This window comes from Hemicordylus capensis, chromosome 7 (genome assembly GCF_027244095.1).
Source record: "Hemicordylus capensis ecotype Gifberg chromosome 7, rHemCap1.1.pri, whole genome shotgun sequence".
Lineage (NCBI taxonomy): Eukaryota > Metazoa > Chordata > Lepidosauria > Squamata > Cordylidae > Hemicordylus > Hemicordylus capensis.
Genome location: NC_069663.1, coordinates 22,516,650 through 22,528,791, shown reverse-complemented (window position 1 = coordinate 22,528,791; position 12,142 = coordinate 22,516,650). Strand labels below are relative to the sequence as shown.

At 45.9% G+C, this 12,142-nt stretch overlaps 1 protein-coding gene across 1 annotated transcript; it reads left to right on the top strand.

Annotated features, from left to right (window-relative positions):
- Nucleotides 1–6,415: 6,415 nt before the first annotated feature.
- Nucleotides 6,416–11,925, top strand: LOC128332541 (phospholipase A2 inhibitor and Ly6/PLAUR domain-containing protein-like). The gene is made up of 6 exons (XM_053266885.1): nucleotides 6,416–6,673; nucleotides 7,859–7,954; nucleotides 8,746–8,862; nucleotides 9,660–9,818; nucleotides 10,487–10,627; nucleotides 11,569–11,925. Exons 2-6 carry the CDS (start codon nucleotides 7,906–7,908, stop codon nucleotides 11,700–11,702), a joined length of 600 nt encoding a protein of 199 aa, XP_053122860.1. The 5' UTR covers nucleotides 6,416–6,673; nucleotides 7,859–7,905; the 3' UTR covers nucleotides 11,703–11,925.
- The last annotated feature ends 217 nt before the right edge of the window (nucleotides 11,926–12,142 follow it).

Below are 12,142 nucleotides of genomic sequence, written 5' to 3'. Positions count from 1 at the left end.
CGGCTGACATAGTGGGGTGGTGCGGGGGAGATGGGAGGGGAGACCCCAGGAAGGCCGGGGCACTGCGTGGCAGCACTCCTTTCCCCCTGACCCCTGGAGCTCCCAACGGAGCCTCAGTCGGGCGCAGGAGCGCCCAACCGGAGCAACTGCTTGACTGGGCAGTCGATCTGGCCGCCCAGCAATGAGCGACTGCTTGTGTGTGGGGAGAGCGGGCCAAGCCCACTCTCCCTGCACAAACCCCATCTGGAGCTTCACACCAATTGTGTGAAGTGTGTGTGTGTGTGTGTGTGTTGGCCTCCAAAAGCCTTTAAGTCCAGGCTTCAAAATTACCTAGGTGTATCTCTGGTGTCAGGGAAAGCCCACCTAAGAGGAAGACCTTTCAGGGAATGAGCCCCTGGTGGCGCAGTGGTAAAAACTGCCGCCCTATAACCAGAAGGTTGCAAGTTTGATCCTGACCAGGGGCTCAAGGTTGACTCAGCCTTCCATCCTTCCGAGGTCGGTAAAATGAGTACCCAGAATTTTGGGGGGGCAATATGCTAAATCATTGTAAACCGCTTAGAGAGCTTCCAGCTATAGAGCGGTATATAAATGTAAGTGCTATGATGAACTGCCACAGTGGGTTTGTCCCCCCCCCCGCCCTTTGGACCACTGCACTGCAGCCTGTTTTTATCACCCTCCTTGTTTCTGACAGAGCCTCCCAGACTTCCCAACCTTGGGAGGTCTAGGAGGTTAGGCTGTGCTGTGGTTTGACGCCTTTCCAGAGGTACAACGAGGAACCCATTGCTAGTCGCTGGCTGTTACAGACTGATAACCACCTGACCTCAAGGAGCTAATCGCAGGGCCTGAAAAGGTTTCAAGTTAGCTGGCATTTTGGGAACTCCCCTTTCTTCCTTTTGGTGGCTTATATTATCTCTGTTTTCCATCCTTCCATGCGTACTTCCTCTCTGTTTTTTCTCTCCAGTACTTTAGGCCAGAGAATTTGCCTCAACAAAGAAGGTCTTGGGGGGCTAGCCCTCACACAGTGCATTTTCCAACACCATGCAAGCTCTTTGTGGACTGTTGCTCTTCTCCGTGCTACTAACTACAGGTAAAAAAATCACTGCTACCCCCTTGATTGATTGATTGATTGATTGATTTTCAAAAAGCCTGGAAATTCAGTCATCCAAGAGCCTTCAGTATAAGGTGAGAATTAAGAAACTTTCAATTTCCACTTGTGATATAAAAAGTAGGGATGTGTGAAACGATTCGGGTACAAAATGATTTGTACCCGAATCTGGCTGATTCGGGTGATTTGTAGACAAAACAAATCACTCCTGTGCTCAGTTGCCCAGATTCGGGTACAAAACATATCACCCCAGATTTGGACCCCAAAATTTTGGAGATTCGGACCGCCATTTTGTAGCCAAAGTGGGTTGGGTGGTAGTGCTTTTCTGAAGTTTTTTCTTTAAGCTTTCGCCCATAAGGAATAACGGGGAATTTTAGCAGCCCCATAATTCTAAGGGGCGGCGGAAGGGTGGCCCAGAGTAGGTGGTGGTATAGTGCACATAGGGTGCCAACCACCCTCAGAACGACAAGCCCACGGGGCACTGGGTTTTGTTGTTTTCAATGTCTGAGGTGTTCTGAGAGCAGATTCTCTGGTAGGAAATGAGAGAATCCACTTTGCTGGTGAGGGTGTATCCCTATTCATAAGTAGACAGTCACCCCCTGTATGTATCAATAGAGGTTACCCCTGAGTAAATGTGAAATATACTCATGAGTAAGGACATAAGGACCTCTCATGAGTAAGAGTGAATGGTCTACTCCTGAGTAAGGCTGAGGAGCCTCTTTTTCAAAGGAGCATAATATAGAGCAGGGATTCTCAACGTTGGGTCCCCAGATGTTATTGGACTTCAACTCCCATAATCCCCAGCCAAAGGCCACTGGGGCTGAGGATTATGGGAGCTGAAGTCCAATAACATCTGGGGAGCCAATGTTGAGAATCCCTGATTTAGAGGACTGGACAAAGTCTTCACAGCTTATATGGTGTGGATGTTAAGGCGGGCAGATGCTTTTTAGAGCACACGTGGAAATTGAAAGTATCTTAACTCCCACTTAAACCAAAGTGGGTTTAGATGACTGGATTATTTTTAGCGTGGGATATTCCTAGCTCTTCTTATTGCCACAGGTTCTGAGACCCAGGTGGGTTTCTGGAGCACAACATCCACCCACTTTCTAAGACAGATGTTTTAGGAATCTGTCCATCCGGCACACTTGATGCAACCTTTTCCCTTCCCTCCTCCAGGTGCCTCTTTGGAATGTGAAACCTGTTTTGCGGAAGGCATCACCTCCAGCTGTACTGGAAATAAGCACTTGTGTCATAATGGCACCAATATCTGTTTATCTGTTGTGATTCAAGTCACAAAAGGTGGGTAAGAGAGATTGAGGCCAGAGGAGAGGGTGAAGTTCATACAGAACACATGAGTACAATTTGCTTCATACCATGTGTGATCCTTTCAGTATTTTCTTTTTTAAAAAACAACTAAACTAATATACTTTACTATGCTAATATATAACATAATATATGTTGAGGTGCCTTTGTACATAGTGCAGAAACTGCAACTGGTGCAGAATGTGGCAGCCAGGCTGGTTTCCACAGGGCTACCTGAAGAGACCACATTCGTCTGGCCCTGCTGGAGTGAAAGGTTTAAGAAAATGTGAGTCCTTTTGGGGAAAGGACCCAGTCTAAAACACACATGTGTGCACACAAACACACAAAGAAACAGACAATACGCTGCCCGTGAGAGTAGAAGGGGGTATGCCTTGATTATGCTGTTCATGACATCAATGATGTCAATGTCAGTGGACATCCCAATGCCCTCCCAGTCCATGCCTCTATCGCACAGAGGACTGTATCATCTGAGTCCATCGTCTCTTCAATGGCTGTTACTGTTACCTGTGTGTGTGTATTTTGATGGTGATCCTTTTTGGAAAAATGAATCGTTTTCTTCAACTTTTTTTGTTTGTCAACTGCTTTGAGAACTTATTTCTGAAAAGTGGTATCTGTATATGCAATTCTCTTAGACATACCCGTTGCTAATTCCATGCATGGCAGCTCTCGCGAGAGTTTGCAAGCGAGTTGCCGGGAGGGGGAGAGGAACGCGGCCGAGAAGATAAGGCCAATGGGCAGGAGGGGAGAGAAAGTGGCCGTGGGGTGTGTGGATAAAAAGTGGCACCCGGGAAGTAACTTAAGTGGAGCCCGGGATCATGAAGTAACTTAACCGTCAACCCAAGAACATTAGTTGTACTTCCTAATCCGGATATAGTCTGGGTTGTTGCTTGAACGGCCGAACTCCCAAAAGGTGCTTCCCTTCTCATGCTGCACTCAACTTCCACCTGGATTAAATACTATAACAATATTTTTGAATGAGGGAGAACTAGAGGCACAGATGCTTTGCACCCGGGGCTTCTCCAGGGATGTGTAAGATCTGGATAAAAAGCCATGCTGAGAAAGACACCCAGCACCCCTTGGGGTCATTGCAATACAGAGGGATTCTCTACACATAACAGACATGTGTCCCATGTCATAATGACAGGAAGTTTGCTATTATTCAAATAGTTTGGGGGGGGTTGTTGTGATTTATTTGTACTGTTCTAATCTGCGGGGAGGGAGGGATGATCAACATGCCGATAGAAAAGGTGAGGTCTTAACTGAGGGATGAATCGGTTTAGGAGGTAGGAACTGGAAATGGTGACTATCCTGACCACTTATCTTTTGCTTTTTTATGCCCAGGGGAAAGCACTGTCTCTTTCATTGAAAAGAACTGCACTACGAAGGTTGACTGTGATCTACTCAAAATACTTGAAGGGAAGGTAGTAGAAAATGTTTATTATAAGAAGGTTGAATGTAACAAGGCAACTCCATCATTCAGATCTGTCCTTCTGACTCTTGCTGGACTCCTGCTGATGAAAGCCCTCCTGTAATACAGCGACTCAGCACCCAAGATGGCCTCCTTGTGATCTATATACAGCCCACTCTGGAGCCAATGATTGGGACTTTCAGTGACATTTCTCCTCCTGTACATTTATCTGAGTGGCAACAAATCTGAACCAACTGATGGGGGTGCGTGGGATGTAAATCAAGTCTTTGGCTGGTGCTATTGACAGTCCGGTGGGGAGTCAGGAGAAAGTGAATGATATTATTTCTGATGCTGGTGGTTGAGTGGACACGTCAATCTCCCATGGCTCTTTGCTGCCGACCTGAAAGGCTCCAGTCTTCAACAACAGGCCTCCCAAGAGAGAATCTCAGAATGCAAATGGATCAAGAAGCTTGATTTGATTAATGGAGGCTTGATGTGGACAGTTGTTTCCTATTAATTAATCAACCTTTTCCAGAGCAGTGGTTTCCTGTTAATTAACTGAGCAAAGCTTGAAAGGTTCTGCTCTGACCAATTATTGCTCTTATGAATTCTCATACATTTATTTTATGTATATTCACGCTTTGCATAGGCTAATCACCAACTGTACCATCTGCATTTCACAGCCTGTTAGCTCCATTGTCCAATACGTGTGTGTGTGTGTGTGTGTGTGTGTGTGTGTGTGTGTGTGTAAAATAAAATGTTCACACACACACACACACACACACACACACACACACACACACACTCCACATGCCAATTGACCATAGTCTATCTGGTGAATTCTATCCTAGTTCATGAACACTAATGCTTTAATAAACCTTTATGTCTTGAAGGTGCCATAAGACACATTGTTATTGTTGCCCAGGAGAAGTGGCAAATGTCATGTGGGGTGGGTGGGGGTCAAACCAAGTTCCTTCCTTCCATGTCAGTCACAGACACCTTTCCTGTTATGCCATGGCAATCTCTAGTCAGAGAGGGAAGGTGCAATTCAAGATGGGCGCTCACACTGGCGCCTAGAAATGCCCTGTTCCTGGAAATCAGGTGATCCTGGTCAGTTCCATCCCATAGTAAAGACTAAGGCAGTTCACACAATTGACATAAGTGTAGGAGAGAACAACAGAAAACAAAACCCTGTTGGGATTCAACGATATCAAGGCATCACAAAAGAATCCAAATGCTAAATACTAGTATTTTAATATCATAGTAATAAAATAGGATGGTGGGAAATTATCCAGACTAGGTAATATATAATAAATCCAAATCAATACATCTATATACTCTGATAAAATAGATGAAAAATGATCAATGTAGGTATAGGATCTCTCTGAAGAAAATCAATTAAAACTTTTAGGGAACGATAATGCCATTTTAGAAGTGGAAGGCCTTCTTGGCAGAACATACACAGATGCTCTACTGCATAGGCCTGTGCATGAACGCATGCATCAAGATTGGTTCCAACCTGATCTAATCAAACCAGTCAGGATTAGGCAAATCTTAACACATTTTTTAAAGTAACCATGGATACTCCCTGTGAATTTAGAAGAAAGGTAACCTAACACCAGAGAGTCGTGGGGGAAGTGATGTAACATCAGATAATCCCAAGAGAAACCCAGAAATCATCCACTTGTGAGTCAAAATGGGCTAAAAGTTTTACAAATTTTTTAAAAAGGAGTTATGTGCAGGCAAGCAAACAGGTAGACTGATAGAGAATAGGACACACACACACACACACGATCATGTAAAAAAGAAAAAGAGCAGACTGTTACCACCATTTGGAGCTCCAGAAAGCTCCGTTCCCCCCAACCATGAATGGGGTTGGAAAGTCTGGTTGACTTTTGGACTCTCTCTGAACTGCTCTGATTTGGGTAGAATTGTAGCCATGTTCGATTTTACCAATCCTGAGGAAGGTAGGAAGCTGCCATAAACCGAGTCAGACCCTTGGTCGCTCTTCCTCAGTATCGTCTACACAGACTGGCAGCAGCTTCTCCCAGGTTGCAGGCAGGAGTGTCTCTGAGCACTATCTTGGAGGTGCCAGAGAGGGAACTTGGAAGCTTCTGCATGCACGCATGAAGATGCTCTTCCCAGAGCAGCCCCACCCCCTGAGGGGAATATCTCACCCTGCTCATGCATGTAGTCTCCCATTCAAATGCAACCAGGGCAGACCCTGCTTAGCAAAGGGGAGAAGTCATGCTTGCTACCACCAGACCAGTTCTCCTCCCTATTTTGCATGTGCCTGCTATTGCTGAGCTATGGATGCTCCTGTTGAACTTTTGACACTGCTTTGTATCGAGTCAGACCTTTGGTCTTTATCTCTAGTTCAGTATTGTTTACACTGACCTGCAGTGACTCACCAAAGGTTCACAGAAGGTCTTCCTCACCCCAATCCCTTCCAGGAATTGCCAGGGTTGGAACTTCGGAGCTTCTGCCAGCAACACATTACTCAATGGTGGGCGACATCCTCCTCCCCCAGATCAATAGCCTTGTGATTCTGCAGCCCGGGAGCAATATCATAGGTCTGACACTCCCGTGTGAACACTGAGGAGTCCGAGGGCTTGAATCAATTCATTGTATCCAACACACAGGGAAGAGAAATCACACTGGTGCAACATCTGGAGGAAAACCATTCAGAATTGTTTTGTAACAGGCGTGGCAAGGCAGGATCTTAAACACATGTTCTCAGATTTCTCCCTTATAAAAGAAATAGGTGAGTCAGAAAAACGTGGACAACACACTTGGAATCTTCATCCACAGTTGCCTCTTCTTGAAAACCATTCTTGGTAAGTAAGTCCACCATTCTCCTCTGTAATGCCTCTCTTCTAAGTGGCAGACTCCCATACTGAACAAAGCCTAGAAATGTCCGCACTGCTGCAACCCATAGAGCTAGAGTTCAATTACAGAGAGACCTTAGGATCCAGGTGATCATCTGTTCTAGTCTGACCTCTCATCTATTCTATTCCCTGGACCACTCATCTTCTTTACAGAACTGGAAATGGGCAAGAACATCAGAAGGGTCTGGTCTACAGTGAGCTACTGGTCTACAGTGACTCAGTAAGTTCCTTGGCTAAGTGGGGATTGGGACTGAGATCTCTGAAATTTAGATTGGAGCCCGCCCTCCTCCATACTATCAACTTCAGAGATCTCAGTCCCAATGTCCCAAAGTTAGGTAGCAGCCCTAGAAGGAAATAGACATAATCCCTCTTCAGACATTAGACATTGTAACCGCAGGTGTAACTCACTGAAGGGAAAGCAGGAAGGAAGTCCCACCCTCCCACTGTCACCCATGTACCATGTTCAACAACCATGCTTATAACACTGTTTATCTGAATGGAGCACGATGGCTGGCAATCCGGTGTGCTGCAACCTTGATGCTTATGGCTCTGCCTGAATGGGGCAGCACCAAAAGCATGATGGCCGGTGATCCTGTGAAATGCAACCTTGATTGATCAAAGTTGCATCTCATGGGATTGCCAGCCATCACGCTTACGGCTCTGCCCCATGCAAAGCACCCTAAGTGTAGCCGTTGCGTGTAGGAGTGAGTGACGGACGGTGTGTGTGTGTGTCTGGGTGTGTAACTTCCTCCCTGCTTACTCCCTCGTGAGCAGCACTCACGGTTACCTCTTCTAACATCTGGAGAGGGCTATAAGGTGGGTGCATGAGCAGATGGTCTTCACAACACTGCCCTTGAAGGCTGCAGTCTCATGGGTACTTTCTGGACAACATGCTGCAAAGAACGCCAACGGAATTACTTCTTGGAAAACATGCATAGGTTTGAAGCACACACCTACTTGTACCCTTGACATTTGCTCAGTGAATGTTGCTACGGCCACATCATCCCCAGCCCCATTTGATGGAGGATTGTTTCTAGCAATTCATTGTTAGACCCCGATTTGTGCCGCTGGAAAGCTTTCCTCCCCGAGAAGCAAGATGTGCTCAGATGTGTACATTTATATATCTCATTACAGGTACCGTTTAGTGGCAGATCTAGGCGTCTGAATTTGTCGTCAGCATCATGAAGACCCTGTTGGGACTCTTTGTCTGCTGTGTGCTTGTAACTACAGGTGAGGAGGGGCTTCAGGTCACCTGGGAGGAATTCACCCATGCTTGGATAGTCAGGTGTTTCATTAGTCTGGTAACAATTAGATTGCCCTTTTTATCCAGGCTTTTGGCCAATGGGTGGTCCCTTGCTCTTTTTAATCTTAGCTGTACTCCTTCTGGTTTTTAAGTTTTTATTGAATTGTTTTTATCTTGCTGTTAACCACCCTGGGGTCTTAGGCTGAAGGGAAGGATATCAATATCAATATCAAATCAGTAAAGAACTCCGATCAGCTACCGACGGATGGATTATGCATCATTTGGCATTTATTTATTTATTATATTTATATTCTGATCCTCTTCTGAGTTGCTCAGTACATGGTTATTTGTTATCCTCACCACAAGCCTTTGAGGTAGGTTAGGCTGAGAGCTACATGACTGACCCAGAGTTACCCAGTGAGTTCATGGTTGAATTGGGAACTCAGGTCTTCCTGGTCCTAGTCCAACACTCTAACCACTATGCTAGGTGGGGTCCCTTGTCACATCTGCAGAGGCAAATGCTGAATGTGAGAAAAAGTACTTCCTACTTTTTGTGAAAAGTAGGCTTCCTTAGACTCAAGCAGCTGCATCAACTTTTACGAAGTTTTCCCGTCCTTTTAGCTGAATTCCTCTTTACAACAAATTAATGTACAACCTATAGACTCTGTTCCTCCCTCTGTTCCTTGTGTGTTCCTCCTTTGCCTTAGAACTCTGACATGTTGGAGAGGCACGTTGACAACGCAAAATGATGTCCATGGCTTTCTCTTCCCTCCTCCAGGTACTACTTTGGAGTGTGAGGTTTGCACTGGCATTGGCACCAGTTGCACTGGAAAGATGCAGACCTGTGAAGCGGGCGAAGACACCTGCACCATCGCCGTGTCTGAATGCACCGTAGGTGGGTAAGAAGGATCCTACATAGGTCTGAGGCTGTGAGGAAGAGGGCCAACACTACTACTAGGATGAGACAGGTCACTTCCGGTTCATCCATTTGGTCGCGACTTTAGGGAGGAGAGCTGGTCTTGTGGTCGCAAGCATGAATTGTCCCCTTTGCTAAGCAGTTAAAGTGCGGCTGAGGTTGCCAAACCGTTATGTCTGAATGCGTATAACTCCAGTCCTGTTTGGAACCTGACCCAAAGTTGTGCTCGACAAACTCCAATCAGAACCCTCAGCTGGTAGTGAGTTTTGCTGCTCCTGCCCGATGTTTGAGTTTCCAAGCGTTACAAGCAAATACAGAACTGGAGGCTGCATTCGCTTTAACTGGAGCGGAGGTAGGAAGCTCCTCCCTCAATCCGGCCATGATTGGCTATTTGGGCTGTCCTTGGTCACGTTCTCTTATATTGCTCCTTCTATCAAGATCTACGATATAGGCTAATACTTCTCTTTTAAAATAAGTATCCAGGAAGAACTAAGGATTTTTTCTGTTTTGCTCCTCTCGTCTGATCACCGTTCTTGCTTTGCTGATATTATTGTTACTATTGTTGCTGTTATTATATAGTGATTCTTCAATGCATGAAGCTGGTGGTTGACTTTAATATAGATTTGATTGAAAGCTGCCATATACATCTTTGAAAAGAAATACAGGCTGGCTACAGATAACATTTTCCTTTCTTCTGGTTTTCCCACCTATGTAGAGAGAGGAGGCTGAGCCCGACACATCCTTCGATAAACCCTTTCTCTTTTTCTCCTCTACAGCTGGATTCAACTTTCAGATTCCGTTGATATTTAAGGCCTGTGAATCCTCCAGATACTGCAACTTGGGACCACATTATTTGGATTTTGGACATGGATTTTCATTAAGGACCATGGTCAGTTGTTGCGTAGGGGATGCTTGTAGAACAGCAACTCCTCAAGGTACATCATACTTCCTCCCAATGGCTGATATAGAGAGCAAAGGAACACCAGATCAGTGAGAAGAGTAGGCTAACAGAACTTCCCAAATAACTGCCCTGGTGTACTGGGGGGGGACTATTTTGACCACCTCCCCTTCTCCAGGATGTTCTCTTAGCCACCTGAAAAGCCCTATTTAGTATAAGGTGGTAGAGAGGATTGTCAAAAATACCTCTTCCCCAGTGTACAAGTGCAGTTGGAAAGTATGTTGGTCCCAGTACTTTCCCTGGTCAGTTCAGAGACTAGCCACCCTGCTGGTGAGGCCTCCAAGACAAGGGGAAAGGGGGTTGTATCACCTGGTCCCTCCTTCTGTATTCTGTTCTGCCACTCACAACTAGGACCATGGATTCTACCTCATAATAGTAGCTGGCATGTAAGAAACTGCAAAACAAGATCTATGGGTGTCAGAAAGCAAAGGCATAGAATTTTGTCCTTCACACACTTGAGTCAGCCATGGGAAAGAGGAAGAGTTATTTCCAGGAATGGTATCTATGCTTGAGGAATGTTAGTCTCCTTTAATACAGAAGGTATAGCTCCTGGTTCAGAATTAATGGCATCTGTGTGTTCATCATCAACTGCATCCTCCCTTGTTCCACCCACCAAACTAGTGAGCTTTTCCTGATTTTTTTCAGTGCCTCCCATCATCACCAGGCTGAATGGGAAACAATGCCCTGCCTGCTTCAGCTCCTATAATAGCTGCAGTGCTGGGGACATGGTGGATTGTGTTGGACCGCAGACTGAGTGTTTGGATTTGGCTGTGACTGTCACTCATGGTAAGTCTGATCTCCTGTATAATGTGCCTTGGACTCCCCTACTGGGATGAGTGAAAGCTCAGTGGTACCATTCAGTCTCTCAGTGGTATCATTCAGCCTACAACAAGGGGTAAAAGCCAGTACTGCAGAATTGGTAGCATATGGAAGTATCTCTCTTTTGAGATGATGGGGCCATAGTTCAGTGGTAGTGTGTCTGCTTTGCATACAGAAGGCCCCAAGTTCAATCCCTGGCATCTCCAGGGAGAGCTGGGAGAGACTACTACCTGAAATCCTTAGGGAGGTATTTCCAGTCAGTGTTGACAGTACTGAGCTAGATGGAACAATGACCCAACCCATTTTAAGGCAACTTCCTCAGTTCCTATTAGTTGAAGTGTAACGTACATGTCAAAGGGATCATGGGGTTTCCTGCCCATGGGCAGGAAATATTTCCAAGATGCAATCACAAACAGGATCTTGGATGCTAATTATGGAAATGTCTCCATAGAAAATGACACAGATACTCCTATGTATGACATCTCCATGTGGAGCTTCTCACATTGGCCACATTCACAAGTAACGGGGGACTGGAGTAGCAGAGAACCATGGTTACATCCGAACACATGCAACTCCGGTCTCATCAATTGTGTCACCTGAGTTTGCATTCAGGAGACCGGTTTCAACCCTCAGTTTGTAGTGAGTTTTGCTGCTCTAAACCAAGGTTCCAGGGAGCCTCTGCTCCATCCGAATGCAGCACTGGAGGCTGCATTCAGCCAGGCTGGAGCTGATAGAGGTTCCTCATTACATGCAAATGTGGTCATTATCTCATCCAAAGGCCAATCCACCAGTTCCCATAAGTGTCTGATACAGGGGTGGAGCATGTTTTAGAGCCTAGCAGGACTGCCAGAGAGGACGACTGGAACTGAGGTTTCTTTTTGACTGCCCGCCTTGTGTTCTTCTTGCAGGAACTGTCGTTAGCAGCAGGGTGCAGAAGGGCTGTGTCACCAAGGGGGCTTGTGATGATGTAAGCCGAGGTAAAAAGTTGTTGGAAGGGCTCCACTCCATTATCACCAAAGCTGAATGCAGAGCTGCCTCCTAAGCAAGCCCTAGAGAATGGTTTCACCAGCTGCCTCCTGCATATTGCTGGGCTCCTGCCAGCAAAAGACCCCCTTGTAACCCACCAGCATTCTTCTGCATGACTCATGTGTCTTCCTGTTGCTTATTCACAACTGCCTTCAAAGTACTTCATCCCTCCCAGGGGATTTTGATGTCCTTTTTTGAGTGAAGCCAATAAAAAGTAACAGCAATGAAAGCAAATAAAAGGTGTTCCTTTGTACTAATAGGCTGATGCAGTAGGGAGTGAGTGAGTTCCAATGTGTTCCATTCTGATAGTGACCAGAGGTTTTTTGTATGTATCAGACCTGTTCACACCACCATCAGTATCAGGACAGGAGGCCTTGTACCATGGTTTGCATGGTGGTGTGCACTCACAAAACTCCCTCCAACACAGGCTGCTCCAAGAGGGTAGCCCAGCTTTCC